The sequence below is a fragment of the Bos grunniens genome, chromosome 7, assembly GCF_055505025.1.
Source record: "Bos grunniens cultivar Pamir isolate PY7600 chromosome 7, Bosgru_T2T1.0, whole genome shotgun sequence".
NCBI lineage: Eukaryota > Metazoa > Chordata > Mammalia > Artiodactyla > Bovidae > Bos > Bos grunniens.
Genome location: NC_141171.1, coordinates 72,363,654 through 72,385,893, shown reverse-complemented (window position 1 = coordinate 72,385,893; position 22,240 = coordinate 72,363,654). Strand labels below are relative to the sequence as shown.

Sequence of the window (22,240 nt, the reverse complement as noted above, 5' to 3'; positions counted from 1 at the left end):
GCTCCTCCATCCATGGGATTTGCCAGGCAAGAGTACTGGAGTAGGGTGCCATTGCCTTATCTGATTTTTTTCAACTGAACTGTAGTTAATTTACAGTGTGTTAGTTTCAAGTATACAGCAAAATGATTCAATTATACATATCTATATATTCTTTTTCAGATTCTTTTCCATTTATAGGTTATTACAAGATGTTGAATATAGTTACCTCTGTTATATAGTAGGTTCTTATTGTTTACATAAGGGGGTTTTGTGGTAGTGTTTCCCAAAGTGTGTTCAGTGGAATGATAGTGACAAGAGATGGTCTCTGGGGAAAAAAAAAAAATTCATGAACAGAGACATGTACACTGGCCCTCCTAGACCCGTGGTTCATGAAAGATTAAGAAAAGATTACAACAAACCTGTTCATCTTTGATTAACTCAGTGTTGTCCCAAACTTGTAAAATCTTGGAAAGATTTTATAGTATCTCAATTTGAGAAATTTTAATTTTTCCAGTATTATGAAGTAATTGACTGTAAGAACCAGGCAAGTGATTGAATTAAATAGACTGGATATAAAAAGGAAAGCAGTATTATTGACGTACTGATTGATGGCAACTGACACTTGACATCAATGCCAGGATGCAATAGGGAGTGGCGGGAACTGCGGCAAACTGAGAGACAGGGCCACGCATTCATCTTAGGGGACAGAACTGGCCACTGAGCTCTGGCTGGTTACCACGTGGGAAAACAGGCCTAATGTTGCCAGAGTGTCTGAATTTTATTAGGGGAGCTAGAAATTAATGGCACTCCACTCCAGTACTCTTGCCTGGAAAATCCCATGGACGGAGGAGCTTGGTGGTAGGCTGCAGTCCCTGGGGTCGCTAAGAGTCAGACACGACTGAGCGACTTCACTGTCACTTTTCACTTTCATGCATTGGAGAAGGAAATGGCAACCTACTCCAGTGTTCTTGCCTGGAGAATCCCAGGGATGGGGGAGCCTGGTGGGCTGCCGTCTCTGGGGTCGCACAGAGTCAGACACGACTGAAGCGACTTGGCAGCAGAAATTAATAGTTTTATTTGAAATAGCCTGATTTTTTTTTTTGGAATGGGGGCTGTCCTGTGACTTTGTCGCTTTGTGCTAAGTCTTTGTTGCTTTACATAGGCTTTCTCTAGTTGTGCGAAGCAGGGACTACTCTTCATTTTGATGTATGGGCTTCTCATTGTCGTGGCTTCTCCTGTTGCAACGCACAGGTTCTAGGGGCACAGCCTTCAGGAGTTGCAGCCCACAGGCTCAGTAGTACTGGCTCTGGGCCCTAGAGCATGTGGGCTTCAATAGCTGTGGCACACAGGCTCAGTATTTGTGGCTTGTGAGCCCTAGAGCACACAAGCTTCAGTAGCTGTGGCTGACAGACTTAGCTGCTTCTTGGCATGTGGGATCTTCCCTGACCAGGGACTGAACCTGTGTCCCCTGCACTGGCAGGTAGATTCTTATCCACTATGCCTCCAGGCAAGTCCTGAAATGACCTGATTTGTAAGTGTTGACAACTGATACATTTTTAAACACTTCAGGCCTATTTTATTTGACCTAAAATTCTTACTTTGCCTTTGAGCCCCCTAATTTGTAACTTCCACTTTATAATATCATAGGAAGTTGGAATCGCTGCAAAAGAATAATTAGATTCTCCTTTTGAGATTTATCTTCAGGGAGGGAACATCTCTGTAGAGAGGTGGTATGAACTTGAAGCAAGAACGCAGGCCTTGGTGTCAGAAGGCCTGTACTCTAGGCCCAGAGCTGTCTCTAACTACTAGTGGTAGCTTAGAAAAGTCCTTGAAATCTTTGGGTCTCAGCTTCTACTTTTGTAAAACCCGGAAGTCAGACTAGATCTTGTCCTGTGGGATGAACTTCGAAAGAACAGAACCCACAGCCAATTAAATCTGGAAAATAGTAATTACTTTATAAATCTCTTGAGTCAAACAAATGAACGTTCATAATAAGGATTCTGGGAGAACCTTCAGTAAGGAACTATCCGACTTTATTGAACTGTTGTGTCAGTTGAGATACTCTTTACCGCAAGAAGTGGAAACCTCAACTCAAACAATTTCAAACAATGAAGAGATTTTGTTTAAGTCACTACAGATGTCCTGAGGTGGGCAGGTGATCAGGCATAGTTCAGTCAGTCAGTCGGTGGTATACTAGCTGCAGCACTTAGCTGTCCTTTTCACTGGGTCCCCCTCTATGCCATCTTTACCCTCAAGCAGATTTCTCTCATGGAGAAGGCAATGGCACCCCACTCCAGTACTCTTGCCTGGAAAATCCCATGGACAGAGGAGCCTGGTGGGCTGCAGTCCCTGGGGTCGCTGAGGGTCAGACACGACTGAGCGACTTCACTTTCACTTTTCACTTTCATGCATAGGAAAAGGAAATGGCAGCCCACTCCAGGGTTCTTGCCTGGAGAATCCAGGGACGGGGGAGCCAGGTGGGCTGCCGTCTATGGGGTCGCACAGAGTCGGACACAACTAAAGCGACTTAGCAGCAGCAGCAGCAGCAGCAGCAGATTTCCCTCATGATACTGAAATGACTGCAGCAGCTCCAGCCCTCACATCTACATAAAATAACCCACAAAGGGAGAAACAAAAGGACTTTTGGAGGCATTCTCAGAAGGTTCAGGAAGTTTACTCCCCAGATCTTCTTTACCTCTTAGTACCTCCTAGAACCCCAGTGGGTCACATGCCCATCCCTTAACCAATCCTTGTGAGCAGGAGCTGAGATTATTCTAATTAGGTTACACCTGAGTCACAGAGCCCAGGAAGAAGGTTCACCTCCCTGAAAGCATATGGGCTTCCCAGGGAAGGTGACAAATCCTAATGAAAACATGAGTTATTTCCAGGAGAAGGAGGAGCAGATGTTGGAGAGGCCGCCTCCATGTCCTCAATACCGTCACCTTAAAATATTTCTGAACTCCAAGTCCTTGTGAATTATTCCCCACATATTAACAGGAACAGACACACTTTGGAACATTCTGTAATATAAATCTTTAAAGTTCTTCCAACCCTGAAGTGGATGAATTCTATGAAAGACCCCAGAATAGCGAGCCAGAAAATGTTAGATAAACAAATGATGGTGAGGAGCATTCACTTCTACCATCGATGGTATATGACAGAATTTCAGGCAAAGAATACAAGATCTGAGAGGACATGTTTTTTTTTCTGAGAAGCCCTATAAAAGTTTATATCTCAAGCACTAGTTCTATCCATTTTGTCTCCACACATTTGAGAAACCGATGTCAAATGTCTTCATTTTTGTGTAGTTGAATACTAGGACCTTTAGAATGTTGCTCCCCCTAATCCCATGCATCATCCAGCCTAGACTTATTTATACTGTGAGAAAATCTTTTTGCAAACAGCAGAATCCTTGTTAACAGAATTACAATCCTGTTAGAGCATTTTCTTTTAATATAGCCACTGTGCTTGTGGTCTTAAGGTGACCCATTAATCAGATTTACGGAATGACTTCAAGGAGAGATTAGCTTCAGAATTGTATTAGCTTAGTTTCTCCCAGGGCTCAATTTAATGAATCTAGAAACCATACCCAGCAAGAGATTTGTAATTTTCCATCGAGCTTAATACATTTTTATTGGTATTCAGAAAACAGGCAATAAGGAAGCAGAAGTGAGAAGCAAAAAAATCCGTGAAGGTTTCTGTCACCATATTGTAATGCAGTAAAAGCCTTTCAGTGTTTCCGCAGCCAAGCACACACTTATACATCTGTTCAGCAGGTCTCAAGTAGGGACCAAGTGCATGTGCGTGAACATGAAGACCCTTTGAGCCTCGAAGGGCTCTCGGTCCATAGATCATGAGGAACTGGTAAACAACTACAGTGTCCCCTGCCTGTGGATGGCGGGTCACAGTCATGCATGGGCTGCAGTGACACATCTGCCTGCCAAAAATATCAGAACCAGCCAAGGGAAGCCTTCCCTGAAGAGGTGACATTTCAGGAGGTCACTGAAGGATGAGCAACTTCAAACAGGCAGAGAAAACATGTCAACTCACAGCCTGACGTGTCACCCAAAGGTTGTACATGTGACTTATTCTGGTACCAAAAGACCAGGATCAAGAGATGTCAGGAGCTTAGGTGAGAAATGGTTCCAATTAGAAAGTTTCATTTCATTTTATTGGCCACATTCGAGCAAGCTCCATGAGTTGGTGATGGACAGGGAAGCCTGGCGTGCTGCAGTTCATGGGGTCGCAAAGAGTCAGACACGACTGAGCAACTGAGCTGAACTGGCCATGCTGCGCAGCTTTCGGAATCTTAATTCCCTGACCAGAGATCAAACCTGGGCCCAGAATAGTGAAAGCTCTGAGTCCTAACCACTGGACTGCCAAAGAATTCCCTGAAAACTTTTAAATTCTGACTTTTTACCAAAACTTGGAGATGCTCTTTTCTGTCAGTTTTATGTCTTTTATGTCTTTTCTGTCAGTTGGCTGCTGTAACATAAAAAGAATTCCCAGTGCTACAGGATTGTGGCCAGTCTTCTGACAGCATGGTCATGAAGGCTCCCAGCCATGGCGAGCTCTGCTGGAGAAGGCAGATGCCTGGCCTGCAACCTGGCTTTATTTGTATGTCAGTTTCCTTCCATGCTGGAGGCCCCTGGAAACCCAGAGAGTTGAGGAAACCAGAGATCCTGATCCTGGGTCTGTCACTATTAGCTCCATGACCTAAACGAAGCCACTTAGTCAGTCGTGGCCCCATTTGTCTCATCTCCAGTGATCATAGTCCCTCTACGGTACATTTTGTGAAAAGATGACATGTGAGAGAGCTTGAAAGTAGCAGAGCTATAAAAACAACCAGATGGTGCAGTTCCAGAGGAGGGCGCATGAAGTGGCCTCCACAAGATGTTTAAAATGTGATGTCTTACTGGACACTTGGAGTCAAGGACTTCGGTGTCACACCTGGGCTTGTTTCAGAACTGCCACTTCCTAAATGCATGGACATTTGTAGTTACTTGATCCTTGCAGCCTCCATTTCATTTTCTGTAACATGGGACCAGTATTAGCACCTGTCTCCCAGGGTCATGTGGATTGAATGAAATAATCCTTATAAACTGTTAACTCAATGCCTGCACTATAATTAGCACTACATTATTATTTTTTTTCCCAGTCACTTCAACTCTAATTTTTTCAAAGCCAGGTCCAACCTGAACCTTCATTTTCCTTGCTACATTCTCCACCCATACAATTGAGGAATTGCCTGTTTTATTGGCATAGGTCACAGGCATTCACTGAATCACATTTTCCATTGGGTTTCCATTTCCCAAACCCTTTCCATAGCACTCCTGAGTACACGCAGGCTGAGATTTAGATAATACAAGGGATTTAGGTGGCTTCATCTGTCCTAGAGCCCAGGCCAATTATCCCAACCCAACTTCTAACACATGGTATTCTACATTAGAATATCATATTTGTGTGGCTCTTAATATTAATAGCTATTTGATCCCCATGCTATTATTATTTTCCTCCATATACCATCCCTCTGGTAAACCCAAAGGTGATGGAATGATGGACAGGGTAGAACTGAGCCTTTACCAGGGCCATCCGAACATCAAAATACACTCATAAATTCTTCACCTGAAAGCTACTTTCCTGGGTTTGCTGTAAGTGTTGTATGAAGTAATGCGTGTAAAATGCTTAGTATAGTGGCTGGCATTCAGTAGCTATCAGCAAATGTTGGCTAAGATATTACTAAGGATAGTTCTATAAGCTTGATAGCCAGGAGTCACCATAAGCTTGATCCAAGTGAAGTGACAGTCAGTCAGTCGTGTCCAACTCATTGCTACCCCATGGACTATATAGAATTATCCAGGCCAGAATACTGGAGTAGGTAGCTGTTCCCTTCTCCAGGGGATGTTCCCAACCCAGGGATAAAACCCAGGTCTCTCACATTTCAGGCAGATTCTCTACCAGCTGAGCCACCAGAGAAGCCCAGGGGAGTAAGAAAGATAGACCATTGGCTGGGGATTTGAACTGCAGGGAAGACAAACTCTTTATCATAAAGCTTGAATCCAAGCTCTAATAACAAAGCAAAATAGGTCTGGGGAAGAATCTGAAAAATGCACATAACAGAGAAACATAGTGTCACTGGAGGCATGACTATTAAACGTGCCACTGGCTGGAGTTGACAGACCAGCAGACCGCTGCATCCACCCTGAGGCTCTTTGCTCTGCATTTGGCACCAGCCAAATAGACGCCCTCTCTCCTCTCTGAAGCATTGCTTTTGCAAGGGCTCACCCCACTCCCACAGCCTCACCCTGCACTCACAGCAGGCCATACACTATTTGGGCCAATTCAGCTTATCATGTCGGGTTTGAATGCATTAGGTTCTCCCCCAAACTCAATCGGTAGAAGAATCATAAAACAAGAATCCTGGTGTCCCCAGACCTCTGGACTCCTGTCAACAGGCATGATTTTTTTCTGAGCGGATGACGATTTATAGCCTCTGGCTCGCCATGATGGAGCTCACAATTCCAAAAGCTGAGGCTCCTGTTCTCACCCCCTGTTCTTAGTTTCATTTATGTCACCAGATGCTGAGGCTTCATCTGCTCTGTATTCACTCTCCAACAGAACCAGGAGACCATGTGGAGCTGGAAAGCCCCCACAGCTGTCATTCCTGTGTCCTGGTAGATGTACCTGTGTGACCTTACACAAGTTGGATAACCTTTCTGGGCCTAAGTTTCCTCATCTATGAAACAGAGATAGCAGTAATAATACAATAAAAGTAGGCAGTTAAATGGTAATATAGGTTAAGTGCCATAGGCCTTAGTTTTTTAGGAAACCAACAAATTGTCTTTCAGAGTGGCTGTTCCATTGTACCATTCAAAATGCCTGTACCATTCCTACAAACAATGTATGAGAGTGCCTGTTGCTCAGCTTCCTCTCCTGTTTTTATTTAAAAACAAAAACAAAAAAACTCTTCTTTTGGGGCTTGGGGAAAATGTTTGGATTTTTAAAGTTTCTTTAAATGTGTTTGCACATTATGTGTCTGAACCGAATTCATGAAATGTAATCACAGACATAAAGTGGGCATCCCAGTAGCATGAAGAAGAAAATGCTGTGTTGTTAGTGTTCGGGATTTGTGTATTTAAATAGGGATGTATGATATCTCATTTTAACTTGCATTTTTCTGATGACACATGATGGGGAGCTCTTTGCCTGCTTATTTGACATCTGTATATCTTCTTTGTTGAGGTGTCTGTTTAGGTCTCTTGTCCATTTTTTAATTGGGTTTTTTGTTCTTATTGTTGAGTTTTAAGAGCTTTCCTGGTGGCTCAGATGGTAAAGAATCCACCTGCAATGCAGGAGACCCGGGTTTGATCCCTGGAGAAGGGAATGGTTACCCACTCCAGTATTCTTGCCTAGAGAATCCCATGGACAGAGGAGCCTGGTGGGCTATAGTCCATGGGGGTCGCAAAGAGTCAGACACAACTGAGTGACTAACGCTTAAGAGTTCTTGTATGTTTCAGATAACAACCCTTTATCAGATGTGTCTTTTGCAAAACACATATTTTGTCCCAGATAGTGGCTTGTGTTCTCATTCTCTTACCATCATTTTTCATAGAAATTTTTGATTTTAATAAAATCCCGCTTATCAATTACTTCTTTCATGAATAGTGCCTATGGTGTTTACCCGAAAAGTCATTGTCATACCAAAGGTCATCTAGGTTTTCTGCTATGTTGTCTTAAAGTTTTATAGTTCTGCACTTTATATTTAGGCCTGTGATCCATTTTGAGTTGATTTTTGTGAAGAGTATAAGATCTGTGTCTGGATTCTATTCTTTTCTTTTTTGTCGTTTGAATGTCCACTTGTTCCAGCACCATTTGTTGAAAAGATTATCTTTGCTCAGTTGTATGCCTTTGCTCCTTTGTCAAAGGTCAGTTGACTATAATTATATGAATCTATATCTGGGCTATCTATTCTGTTCTATTGATCTATTATTCTGTTCTTAATCAACACTGCACTGTCTTGATTACTGTAGCTTTATAGTAAGTCTTAAAGCTAGTTGGCCTTTTTTGGCTCTTTATATAAACTTTAGAACTATTCATAGTTTTTCAACATCCTCAAAAACTTGGTGGGAAGCCCTGATTTTAAGGATATATATTTCTGAGAATTTGCCCAGTAACCAGCATTCAGAGTCCTTAGTCTTCCATAGGCTGAATTTGGCCCTTGTTTTGGGGCTTGGGGAAAATGTTTGGATTTTTAAAGTTTCTTTAAGTGTGTTTGGACATTATGTGTCTGAACCCAACTCATGAAATGTAATTACAGACATAAAGTGGGCATCCCAGTAACATGAAGAAGAAAATGCTGGGGCAGCAGTGGTGGTTAGCCCTCCCCCTAACATTGACAATCTTTGTCATCAGCAGCATAAAGGCAGCTTGTATTTAGTGAGTCCTTATTCAGTGCAGAACCGAGCTCTCAGTCCCTTACATGGGTCATGTCACCAATCCTTTTAAAAACCCTCTGAGGCAAATACAAGTATTACCTTCAACTGAAGGTAGTCTCTGAAAGATTAAGTTACTTCCCCAAGGTCACTCAGGTAGTAGTGGTAAAGTTGAGATTCAAGCCCACTCTTAGTCCCTATACTGCACTCACTCTCACTGGCTTCCCCTTTCACCCTGGGGTAATGACACGGACCCTTTGGGGCGTGACATGCCAGCTTCTTGAAGGACAGTCCAGGTCAGCTCATCCTATACCGGCTGGAAATCCTACAGACAACTAAGCTTCCTGATAAATCCCCTCTACTCTAGTTCCTTAAAACATAAGACCTTCATTGTGTGCATGCTAAGTTGCGTCGGTCATGTCCAACTCTTTGCGACCCCAACAGGCTCTTCTGTCCATGAGATTCTCCAGGCATGAATATTGGAGTGGGTTGTCATGCCCTCCTCCAGGGGATCTTCCTGACCCAGGGATCGAACCCACGTCTCTTATATCTCCTGTATTGGCAGGTGGGTTCTTTACCACTAGTGCCACCTGGGGAACCCCAAACCCACATAGTACTTGAGAAATGGGACCTTAAACACCCTTTCCTCCTCCATTCCCCACTTTTCACCTGCTTCCCCACAGGATCTAGTTGTTTACAAACCTCTCATGCTGTTTATTTACCTCTTAATAAGCCCTAGCTCCTCTCAGAAAGCCATTTAGCACTGCATCACTTAATTTCTCCCCGAGGCAGAATCTGCCAGATGGAGTCTTTGTCCCCAGCCATGTTGATTTGTCTTATTTTTAAGCAGCAGTGAACATGCCACGAAACTAAAATAGCAATCAGTTCCCAGGTGTGGACTCACTGAGCATGTGGGAAACGATCAGGAGCGTGTGGACGTGTCCACCCGGGGCATCTGTTCCAAATGGGCTGGATTAACCAGGGAATGACTCCCGCAGGTGGCTCCCAGCCAGCTGCTGGCCACATCTGGGCATCCCTCAGTGCAGAAGCACACCACTTTTCTGCCTCAGTGGGATTCAGCCACTCAGCACCTCCTGGGGCTGGATCCCAGGGCTGTGCACCCTTGCCTTTTCCACAGTTATATTTCTAACAGTTGAGGAGACAGAGTGGGTCCCCAGGGGATCAGAAAATCAGCACAGGATAACCCTGTGCAAGAAGGAAATATCTCCAATGTCACTTTTTCTCATCCCAAATTCCTATAAAATCTAACTCCATTTCTGTAACATTACTTTGTTTGGGTCAATCAATACAAATGTAATTCAAATTCTATACCAGCTAAATTACTAAATTATGTCCCCCCCCAAAAAAAAAAATTTTAAACACCCTCTCCTGAATCTGTTGCTTCCATAGCTTCTGTGCTCCTGGACACATGACAGGATATATGCTTGCAGGTGTATGAGCCTCTGTTTGAGCAGCATGACCTGGAGGTGGGCAATCTCTGTTTGGGGGAGGGTAAGCCTACAACAGGGACTAAGAGTGTTCTTCAGCACTGCATGTCATCTTAAGGAAGAGAAGATTGCATCTAAAGGAAAGACAGGTGATTGTTACCAGGACAGCAGTACTGGACAGGACCTCCCTGGGATCCAAGGAATGATGGAATGAAGTTAGAGACCAGCCTGATGTGTAGCTTCTTGTGTGGTTCCATTGATCTTGCGATACCTATCATCACCATGGGAGTTGACAAGACAACACTCCAGCCTAACTCACAGAAGTGACTCCTCATAATTATCTATATAGATATAGATATTTATGTTTCATAATTCATCTGCATGACTTCTATCTTCCATTCTCTTAATTACTCACAACTCATAATAAGTAATGCGTGCGTGCTCAGTTGTGTCCAACTCTCTGCGACCCTATGGACTGTAGCTCTCCAGGCTTCTCTGTACATGGGGTTTTCCAGGCAAGAACACTGGAGTGGGTTTCCATTTCCTCCTCCAGTAATAAACAGTGGAGTCCTTTATGAGAAGGAAGAAGAATGAGATTCAATATTGATGGGTGGAGGTGTGTTGGCCTGCCTTTGGTATGTCTATGTATACGGCACTCCCAACTAGCTTTTGCAAACTTCTTGAACCATCATTCTCTGAAAGTATTGGCAGTTAGAATATTGCTCAGAGTCAGTGCTGTTCTCATGAAACCCCATCTCAAGTACCAAGCAGAGTGCTGAGGTCACCTTTGGGACTGGGCCATTCCCAAAGGACAGAAGTCAAAGGCGGGAAGTGGAGAAGAATATAGACAAGTTGAATGACAATCCTTTGGAACAATTTTGCTATACTATTCAAGAATCTTTTTTTTTTTAAGTGCCCTCTCACAAAGGGGGAAAAAACAATAGAGAAAGCCTCCCTCCTTCACCACATAAGATCCTTTTCCCATGGAAAGTATCTGCGATTCCAATTTCTTTAAGTAGCCTTATATTTGGACATTTAACAGGTGTTCCCAAGGCTGCTCTAAAGAAAGTTTTCCTGAATCAGGATATAAGTGTTTCTCTGAAATGGCAGTGAGAAACAAATCTGGGGAAACTATCTCTATTCTTTATGGTAAAAAAATTTAAAAATAACATAGAGAAGCAGGAGAGCATAAAACAAGCTGAGGGAACGAAAAGGGCTTAGAACCCTACTTTTTCCATTAAAAGAATTACTGAAATGCTACAGATGCACTGCCCTCAAAATGCTCAGAAGTGGTGTCCATTGGGACGATATTGCCCACCGATTAGTTTAACCAGTGGCTGCTGAGCTCTGGGCACTTCTGAAGAATTCTATGGGTCTTGAGAGTTTTAAGACTGCTCCCTAATTGCAATTCCTGATTATTTTATAGACTCCGATCAGATCTTCTCTTGGATGGCCTTCCAAAAGGCTTCCAAAGGATATACATCTATTTTAGGAAAGTGGGGGGAGTCCTTCACATGGGTCTTTTATGACAAGGAAAATCCAGTCTTAGGAGGGCTTGCTCAGGGTTTTCTAGAGTGCCCCAAAGAAAGGAGAAAGCTCAAACCTTTATCTTCAGTCTGAGGAGAAAAGTGACATTCCAGTCACGTCTCTCTGTCTGCAGAAGAGTGGTCCTGTCTTGCTCAGGGCAGCTCCTATTTCTACAGAAACAGAACCAACAGCATGCCCAGAGGGGCTCAGCATCCATGGAGAAAAATAGCAAAGGAGAGCTGCCTTTCCAGGCCTGGCTGGGCTCAGAGGTGTTCACCTGAAAGCCAGCTGGGCCTAATTCAAAAGAACCACATCTGGAATATAGGTTTGGTCCCAAATCTTACATGTAAAGAGATTTCCAAACAGTCTTAAAAGAGCCCTCACTTCTAGACAGATCTGGAAACTATGCCACCCATAATAATTGAAAGCACTTATAAAGTTCAATTTGACTTGGCAAATCCAAAAGGCTTCAGAGCATGCCTGATGAATACTTCAAAATATTTCTTAAATGGTAGGAGATGGAATAAATCAGATTGCCTGGGAGAACAGAATGAGTTCAATATTTGGTTAATCAGAAGGAAGAATTTGTAAAAATGAGGGCTCTTGGAAATGAAATGTATTGCCTTGGGGAATAACGAGTCTTTTTGCTGGGGGTATAATAGCTGATGCTGCCATTTCACTGGAGAAGAAAGAGGGGAATGTCTTCGAGGAGGTAGGATACCTGTGCAGCAGTGAAAACTGGGTTTGGGGTCAAGGTGGACCCAGACTCAGGGTCCAGCTCTGTTTTTGTAAAACTTTGGGAAATTTCTTCTAAACCCTCCATTCCCTCTTTGTGAAATGGGTATAATAATATGTTCTTCAGTAGATTATTATGTAAGCAAATGAAGTATTAATTTATACCAGTGCTTGGCATGGTAGAAATGCTAGATTCACAGTTGTTGCTGCCCCGATCATTGTGTAAGCTCTGATAAACTGGATGGGGAGAGCAAGTGCATCATTTCTCAGACTTCTTTAGCCCTCTGACTCTGTGATCAGTGTGGGGCCCATCCTGTCAATGTTCCTGGTGCCGTCTCCCTAATTCCCTGTTTCCTGTTTCAGCACCCTTCAGATCTTCCTAGACAGTGGGCTATATTCTCACCTTTCCAATGCCACTCTCCACCTAAAACCAGAAGCCATATGTCCTATTCTCCAGTCTTTTATGGCCCTGCTTTCCTCAGTGATAACTGGGTATTCTGGGAAGTGAAGTTTATAAAGAATATGATGTTAATATGAATATATGGTCACCTTCTCCTTTAAATTTTTTCTCCTGCCAGGATGCAAGGGCTGAGCACAGCAACCAGTCAAGAGCCAGCAGTCAGTCAAAACTCCACACGGTCATCAGGAGAGATCTTTACTAGTGGGATACTATAGATTATGCTTAGCTTTTCTAGAGATGATGCTAGTGGTCATTTGGGGCACATATAATACGGAGCAGTCTTGTGACAAGTTGATTGGGGGATATTAGGTACAGGGAGGGGGACTTTTTCCATTCATTCATTTATGTTCTGAGAACCTTAACATACGCTCTGACCCCTGTCTTTCTCCCACCCCAGGAAAGAGCAGAGCTACGTGCAGAAGTGCTGGAAGGATGTACATGTGGGGGACTTCATCCAGATGCAGTGCAACGAGATCATCCCAGCCGATATACTCCTCCTCTTCTCCTCGGACCCCAGTGGGGTCTGCCATCTGGAAACCGCCAACTTGGATGGAGAGACCAACCTCAAACAGAGGCGGGTTGTGAAGGGCTTCTCACAGCAGGTAGGGCTCTTTCTAAGATAAAGTCTTTAACTGGAGGGCCAGGGGAAGATGTCAGCCAACTCTACTTGGAAATTGGATATAATCTGGTGGATAGAGGAGAAGGTAGTAGATGCTCCTTTCCCAAGCATTTTGTTGTTGTTGTTTTCAGTCACTGATTCATGCCCGATTCTTTCTGACCCCATGGTCTACAGCACGCCAGGGTCCACACCAGGATTTGTATCCTTCAGAGTTTGCTCAAATTCATGTCCATTGAGTTGGTGATGCCATCCCACTATCTCATCCTCTCTCAGCCCCTTCTCCTCCTGCCCTCAATCTTTCCCAGCATCAAAGTCTTTTCCAATGAGTCAGTGCTTCGCATCAGGTGGCCAAAGTATTGGAGCTTCGGCATCAGTCCTTACAATGAATATTCAGGGTTGATTTCCTTTAGGATTGACTGGTTTCATCTCCTTGCTGTCCACGGGACTCTCAAGAGTCTTCTTCAGCACCATGGTTGACAGTATGAACCCTTTGGCGCTCAGCCTTCTTTATGGTCCAACTCTGACATCCATACATGACTACTGGAAAAACCATAGCTTTGACTAGATGGACTTTGGTTGGCAAAGTGATGTCTCTGTACTTTAGTACTCTGTCTAGGTTTGTCATAGCCTTTCTTCCAAGGAGCAAGTGTCTTTTAATTTCAACGCTGCAGTCACACAGTCTTTCCAGCAACTCTCTAAGATAAATATCATCCCCTTCTCACAGATGGGGAAACTGAGGCTTGGGAAAGTAAATAACTTGCTGAAACCCTCAGAGCCCTTAAAAGGGGACCCGTGTGTTTAGTTGAAGAAACTGCTCTTTGCTCTAAACCAAGGAGTCTAATATCTGCTCAGTTACTTTTGAGACCAGCCCACTTTTCTGTGCTTATCCAATCCCCACTCATTCTGTCCAGATCAGCTCCAGCCATTTCTCCCTCTATGAATTTTTTCTAGTGTTCCTTTGATACCAGCATAAAAGCAGCAAGGTATCCTGAATCATTTTTTCATTTTGTATGTCTTACCTTCATGACAGTACTGAAATCTCTAAGAACAGGGAATGATCATCAACATTTTAATTTAATTTAATTTAATGTTTATGTGTATGATACCGTGGACATCATGGAGAAATCATGATCATTTTGTGGTTAAGAACCCAGGGTCTAGAGTCTGGCAGAGCTGAACTCAAAGCCCAAACCTACCGTTTATTAACTGTCTCACCCTTTATTCCCTCATCTGGAAAATGGACACAAAAATAGTATCCTTTCTATAGCATGCTTCTGAGGACTGAATTGTCACTGAACCAAACTTGATTCTGCTTGCCCATGTGCTGTAGAGTCAATCTACTGACGCTGGGTCATAGTGAAGGAAAACACAGCATTTATTCTAAGGCTTCGTACAAGTAGTCCACGACAGCCAGTGCTCAGAAGGCCCAAATTCCCTGATGGGTTTCCAGATAACATTTTTTTTTTAGTTAATTTTTATTGATGTATAGTTGCTTTACAATGTTGTGTTAGTCTCTACTGTACCACAAAGTGAATCAGTTATACATATACATATATCTCCTCTTTTTTGGATTTCCTTTTCATTTAGGTCACAATAGACCACTGAGTCGGAGAAGGCAATGGCACCCCACTCCAGTACTCTTGCCTGGCAAATCCCATGGATGGAGGAGCCTGGTAGGCTGCAGTCCATGGGGTCACTAAGAGTTGGACACGACTGAGCGACTTCACTTTCACTTTTCACTTTCATGCGTTGGAGAAGGAAATGGCAACCCACTCCAGTGTTCTTGCCTGGAGAATCCCAGGGACAGGGGAGCCTGGTGGGCTGTAGTCTATGGGGTAGCACAGAGTCAGACACGACTGATTCGACTTAGCAGCAGCAGCAGCAGCAGACCACTGAGTAAAGTTCCCTGTGCTATACAATAGGTTCTGGTTAGTTATCTATTTTATACATAGTATCAATGTGTGTTTGTCAATCCCAATCCCCCAATTCATCCCACCCACCCCTTCCCTGCTTGGTTTCCATACATTTGCTCTCTGTGCCTGCTTTGCAAATAAGATCATCTATACCGTTTTTTCTAGATTCCACATAGATGTATTAATACATGGTATTTGTTTTTCTCTTACTTCACTCTGTATGACAGTCTCTGGGTGCATCCACATCTCTGCAAATGACCCAGTTTTGTTCCTCTTTATGGCTGAGTAATATTCCATTGTATATATTCCATTTCTTTGGGTATGTCCCCAGTAATAGGATTGCTGGGTCATGTGATAGTTCTATTTTTAGTTTTTTAAAGAGCAAAATGGCATTTTTAAAGCCTAAGTAAGGAAAGGGGGACGGGGTATGTGATCAGCTCATGCACAATTCTCTGATTGGTGGTAAGATAATAGGGCAGTTGTCACAGTGTCCACAGTTGCCTGGGCTATGTGCTGTAGACCTCGGGGCTATGTCCTCATGATCATTAAGCAATTCACATCTTCCATTTGGTGAGGGCTTTCATGTCAACAACTCAGGAAATGTACATCAGAAACTATTATCTAGGTACTTCAGAAAGGAACTAAAGCAGAGGGTATGGGGTAAGGGTTGGCCCCAGTATGGCCCCATAAAGTCCTGCTCAGTTATAAAATGATAGGTACATGAATTAGCATGAAGCTAGGCACGTAATAAGAGACCAATAAGTAGTTGGCAGTAAATAGAAGTGGCGTTCATAGGCAATATGTGTTGACTGAAACTGAGTGTGAAAAATTCAAATTTTCAATTAAATCCTGGGAGCAGAGCAGTAAAACTTGTGTACATTTACAAATCTCCCTTCAGGCTGCCCACCCCAACAGCCTCCCCACAAATCTGAGTCCTTTTACTCTTGGGTAGTTATCTGGTGTCGCTGCTTCACCCACTTACTTCTTTTGTTTGTTGTTGGCAGCAGCCCCAAGCTGTTTCTTATGTATTAATTAGTCTGATGGTTTGGGATTTGACCAGAATGAAGAGCTGGATGAAAGGGTCATTCACGCTCCACTGCTACCAACCAACTCAATTTAATCACATCTCTCAAACTCTAACCCTGACTTCTCTTAGGATACTTGATGTAATGATTTACAAAAAAATAAAATTCATTTGTAAAGGGTATAAGATTTGTTTGATCTTGAAAGTTTTCAGAATTCTCTATTCTATTTCAATAACTGACTCTCCCTCTCACTTTGCTGAAGTGTGCTTTTCCATTTCTTTAAGAACAGTGATAATAGTACTACTAATAATGCATTCTTAAATTAATCTCTATTGGAGTATAATTGCTTTACAATGTTGTGTTAATATCTCCTGTACAGTAAAGTGAGTCAGCTATATGTATACATATATCCCCTCCCTTTTGAATTTCCTTCCCACTCAGGTCAGCCCAGTGCATTGAGTAGAGTTCCCTGTGCTATACAGTCGGTTCTCATCAGTCATCTATTTTACACATAGTGAATCCCACGCCCCCTTCCCCCTTGGTATTTATGCATTTGTTCTCTATGCCTGTGTCTATATTTCTGCTTTAATGTATCTTTTTAAAGTCCTTTTACACATAAGGCAAATGAGACACAGAGAAGTGAAGTAACTTGTCCGAGGTCATCAAGCTGGGAAGTATTGGAACCACAATCCAAAGCCAAGTTTGTCCAGTCTCAGCTCTTAAAATGTGTAGTAGCTCGTTTCCCTGGTCCTTTGACTCTCACTCACCTTTTACCCAGAGTTGCTTACTTGAAAGCACACATGTATCATTTTCAATATTCCTTTCCACTTTTAAGTAACAAGTGGCAGGAAGGATAAAAGCAGACCTAGCCAGATCCCAGGGGAGTAGGAATTTTAGCTGCTCTTTGCTATCTTGCTTCTCCCTTATGTCTTTAATGCAAAAAGATTTCTGAATATGGATAGAATTCTCTTCTAACTCTATGTATAATATGTCTCAAATATGTTGAACAAAGATGTCCATGAGAGTTGCAAGAAAAAAATACGTATTGCCCTGTTAAGTAAGATCAGACAACAATAGGTTCCAAGTTTTCAAATAGTGTGTATTGCAGGCCTTCTCAGTTATTTTAATAACCCCCAAGGAGGAGGGGTCAGGGAAAGTTCTAGTATGTAACATTTCTAATTATTTAACCACAGAAACCTTTTATTGCAAGGACCATATACCAGGACTACTGCAGGAGAGGTGGGATCACAACTTAGAGATTTGCCTTAAATGCACTGAAGGTATTTCAGATGTATCATAGCCATCACAGGGAGAAACATTTTCACATATACATGTATCCTTCCCTTTTATCATCACTAAATTATAATTCACGGGGTCTGGGCATGCATGTTTTTTAAATGTTCTCCCAAAAGATAATATGAACCTACAATCACTTGCTTAAAAATCTATATAAGAAAAGGAAGGTGCTACTTCCAGAAGAATTTCATTGTAATAATGAAAATAAGGCCATCGCTTATAGACGTCTTTTGTGTGCTAGCATTTTTGTGCCCATTTTCGTTCGTCCTCGTGACTACCCTGTGAGGTAGCCGTTTCTCCATCTGATGATGACAATCTGGGGGTACGGAAAAGGCAAATTGCACCACTTGTCTCAGAGAAGACTTTGAACCTGCAGATGTGGTTTGTTTCGAAATTTAAGTAATTAAAGTCTTCTGTTAGCTTATTATTCCTATTGGCTGGAATCAGCGAACTGAAATGGACTGGAATGGGGGAATTTAACTCAGATGACCATTATATCTACTACTGCGGGCAGGAATCCCTCAGAAGAAATGGAGTGGCCATCATGGTCAACAAAAGACTCCGAAATGCAGTACTTGGATGCAATCTCAAAAACAACAGAATGATCTCTGTTCGTTTCCAAGGCCAACCATTTAATATCACAGTAATCCAAGTCTATGCCCCAACCAGTAATGCTGAAGAAGCTGAAGTTGAACGGTTCTATGAAGACCTACAGGACCTTTTAGAACTAACACCCAAAAGAGATGTCCTTTTCATTACAGGGGACTGGAATGCAAAAGTAGGAAGTCAAGAAACACCTGGAGTAACAGGCAAATTTGGTGTTGGAATACGGAATGAAGCAGGGCAAAGACTAATAGAGTTTTGCCAAGAAAATGCACTGGTCATAACAAACACCCTCTTCCAACAACACAAGAGAAGACTCTACACATGAATGTCACCAGATGGTCAACACCGAAATCAGATTGATTATATTCTTTGCAGCCAAAGATGGAGAAGCTCTATACAGTCAGCAAAAACAAGACCAGGAGCTGACTGTGGCTCAGACCATGAACTCCTTATTGCCAAATTCAGACTGAAATTGAAGAAAGTAGGGAAAATCACTAGACCATTCAGGTATGACCTAAAGAAAATCCCTTATGATTATACAGTGGAAGTGAGAAATAGATTTAAGGGCCTAGATCTGACAGATAGAGTGCCTGATGAACTATGGAATGAGGTTCGTGACATTGTACAGGAGACAGGGATCAAGACCATCCCCATGGAAAAGAAATGCAAAAAAGCAAAATGGCTGTCTGGGGAGGCCTTACAAATAGCTTTGAAAAGAAGAGAAGTGAAAAGCAAAGGAGAAAAGGAAAGATATAAGCATCTGAATGCAGAGTTCCAAAGAATAGCAAGAAGAGATAAGAAAGCCTTCCTCAGCGATCAATGCAAAGAAATAGAGGAAAACAATAGAATGGGAAAGACTAGAGATCTCTTCAAGAAAATCAGAGATACCAAAAGAACATTTCATGCAAAGATGGGCTCGATAAAGGACAGAAATGGTATGGACCTAACAGAAGCAGAAGATATTAAGAAGAGGTGGCAAGAATACACAGAAGAACTGTACAAAAAAGATCTTCATGACCCAGATAATCATGATGGTGTGATCACTGACCTAGAGCCAGACATCCTGGAATGTGATGGGCCTTAGAAAGCATCACTATGAACAAAGCTAGTGGAGGTGATAGAACTCCAGTTGAGCTATTCCAAATCCTGAAAGATGATGCTGTGAAAGTGCTGCACTCAATATGCCAGCAAATTTGGAAAATTCAGCAGTAGCCACAGGACTGGAAAAGGTCAGTTCTCATTCCAATCCCAAAGAAAGGCAATGCCAAAGAATGCTCAAACTACTGCACAATTGCACTCATCTCACACACTAGTAAAGTAATGCTCAAAGTTCTCCAAGCCAGGCTTTAGCAATATGTGAACCATGAACTTCCTGATGTTCAAGCTGGTTTTAGAAAAGGCAGAGGAACCAGAGATCAAATTGCCAACATCTGCTGGATCATGGAAAAAGCAAGAAAGTTCCAGAAAAGCATCTATTTCTGCTTTATTGACTATGCCAAAGCCTTTGACTGTGTGGATCACAATAAACTGGAAAATTCTGAAAGAGATGGGAATACCAGACCACCTGATCTGCCTCTTGAGAAATTTGTATGCAGGTCAGGAAGCACCAGTTAGAACTGGACATGGAACAACAGACTGGTTCCAAATAGGAAAAGGAGTACGTCAAGGCTGTATATTGTCACCCTGTTTATTTAACTTATATGCAGAGTACATCATGAGAAACGCTGGGCTGGAAGAAACACAAGCTGAAATCAAGATTGCCGGGAGAAATATCAATAACCTCAGATATGCAGATGACACCACGCTTATGGCAGAAAGTGAAGAGGAACTAAAAAGCCTCTTGATGAAAGTGAAAGTGGAGAGTGAAAAAGTTGGCTTAAAGCTCAACATTCAGAAAACGAAGATCATGGCATCTGGCCCCATCACTTCATGGGAAATAGATGGGGAAACAGTGGAAACAGTGTCAGACTTTATTTTTCTGGGCTCCAACATCACTACAGATGGTGATTGCAGCCATGAAATTAAAAGACGCTTACTCCTTGGAAGGAAAGTTATGACCAACCTAGATAGCATATTCAAAAGCAGAGACGTTACTTTGCCAACAAAGGTTCATCTAGTCAAGGCTATGGTTTTTCCTGTGGTCATGTATGGATGTGAGAGTTGGACTGTGAAGAAGGCTGAGAGCCAAAGACTTGATGCTTTTGAACTGTGGTGTTGGAGAAGACTCTTGAGAGTCCCTTGGACTGCAAGGAGATCCAACCAGTCCATTCTGAAGGAGATCAGCCCTGGGATTTCTTTGGAAGGAATGATGCTAAAGCTGAAACTCCAGTACTTTGGCTACCTCATGTGAAGAGTTGACTCATTGGCAAAGACTCTGGTGCTGGGAGGGATTGGGGGCAGGAGGAGAAGGGGATGACAGAGGATGAGATGGCTGGATGGCATCACCGACTTGATGGACGTGAGTCTCAGTGAACTCTGGGAGTTGGTGATGGACAGGGAGGCCTGGCATGCTGCAATTCATGGGGTCGCAAAGAGTCAGACATGACTGAGCGACTGATCTGATCTGATCTGATGACACTTTTATCTTTTCAAAAGGGAGTGTTTACTAATTGCAAAGATTTCTAGAAACTCCCAACTCTATATCATATACATACACCCATTTTCACCACTGAGTTCGGTGAATTCAAAGTCAGTAAGACAAACTTTGTCCCAGCTCCCCAGATCAGCATTTCTCAAGGTGAAGTCTGCCAAACCCTATCTCAAGAGATAGTTGTTAAAAAACAAGGTCCATGGTCAAATCTGACTGGGCGGCCCGTGTCCTGTCAACCCCTCTTAAAGGTTCCATTGTCCAGAATATGTTAAGATCTCAGAAAAGACCTGGAGGGAGGAGGTCCATTAATCTTTCTTTAACTCTGAGCTTTCCAAACTAATTTAACCTCAGAACTATTGGGGCACAATCATTTTTCTCCTTCCTATGGAAGCTTGAGGAAAATAGTAATCTACATTGTGGGGAACCACATGATCAGTCAGCTGAAGAGCGACACAGAGGCCAACCATCAGCACAGCTTAGGCAGCTCATCCTTGCCTTTCCTGTCTAGGTTCAGAGAAATTATAAACATGAAAGAGCTTCTCTAAAGGATCTTCCTTCTGTGACACAACACGTCATCCTCAAGGCTGCCAGAGAGTTAGTTTCAAAATCCTTTTCTCAGAATGCAACTTGGACCAACCAAGTCAGAGTAGATAGAACATTTACCAAAACCAAGGAATCAGAAATGAATTCTTCCAATTAGTATTTCAGAGCAATTTCCTAGTTATCTTTTATCCAAACCACTGAAGACCAAAGTCCTACTGAAGTGTCTGTGAGATCATTTCCCAGTGACACAGAACTTACGAAACCAAGTAGACAGGAGCCAGCCTCTTCAGCATCGCCTAAAAGCTTGTCAGATGCAAAATTTCAGGCCCCACCCCAAACTGAACCAGAATCTGAAGTTTAAGAATTTCCAGATGATTCATGTGCACATTAAAGTTTGAAAGCAGTGGCCTAGGGCATCCCTGATAAATGTAATTAATAATTGTGCTTATCTTTTTCATTGCCCATGTTAAAGATTCATGACTGACAGACTTTCACTTCACTTTCATCTTTGTTATGCCTAAAATAGTGGCTGCTGTGTCCATGCTCTAGCCGTGTCTGACTCTTTGCAACCCCATGAACTGTAACCCACCAGGTTCCTCTGTCCATGGGATTTCCCAGGCAAGAATACTGGAGTGGGTTGCCATTTCCTTCTCTGGGGAATCTTTCTGACCCAGGGGTCAAACCCACATCTCTTGTGTCTCCTGCACTGCAGAAAGATTCTTTACCACTGGGCCACCTGGAAAGCCCAAAATAGTGGCAATAATTCCTTAATCTCAACTTTAGTCAGTGTTCAGTATTTTCAGTTTGCTTGAACAAGGATCAAAATAAGGTCAAATACTAAAATTACTTTCTTAAATCTCTTTTACTTTATAGTTTCTCTACTCAGCTTTCTCTTTTCCCCCTTGCATATTTAGTTTTTACTGTTGAATAAACCAAGATGTTTGCCCTGTAAAATTTCCCATAGTCTGGATTTTACTGATCTCCTTGTGATTCCATTTAATATTTTTCTGTCCACTATATTTCTATAACCTGGTGGTTGAATTTAGTGCCTAAATCAGACTCAGTTT

The 22,240-nt window shown here is 42.6% G+C and overlaps 1 protein-coding gene across 7 annotated transcripts in view; it reads left to right on the top strand.

Moving 5' to 3' along the window:
* ATP10B (ATPase phospholipid transporting 10B (putative)) overlaps positions 1–22,240 on the top strand; it is a 392,121-nt gene that overhangs the window by 254,570 nt on the left and 115,311 nt on the right. For all 7 annotated transcript variants that reach the window (XM_086412751.1, XM_086412752.1, XM_086412750.1 and 4 more), the window contains one exon: positions 12,979–13,183. In XM_086412751.1, coding sequence (XP_086268877.1) covers positions 12,979–13,183 — 205 coding nt within the window. The remainder of the gene's footprint in view (positions 1–12,978; positions 13,184–22,240) is intronic.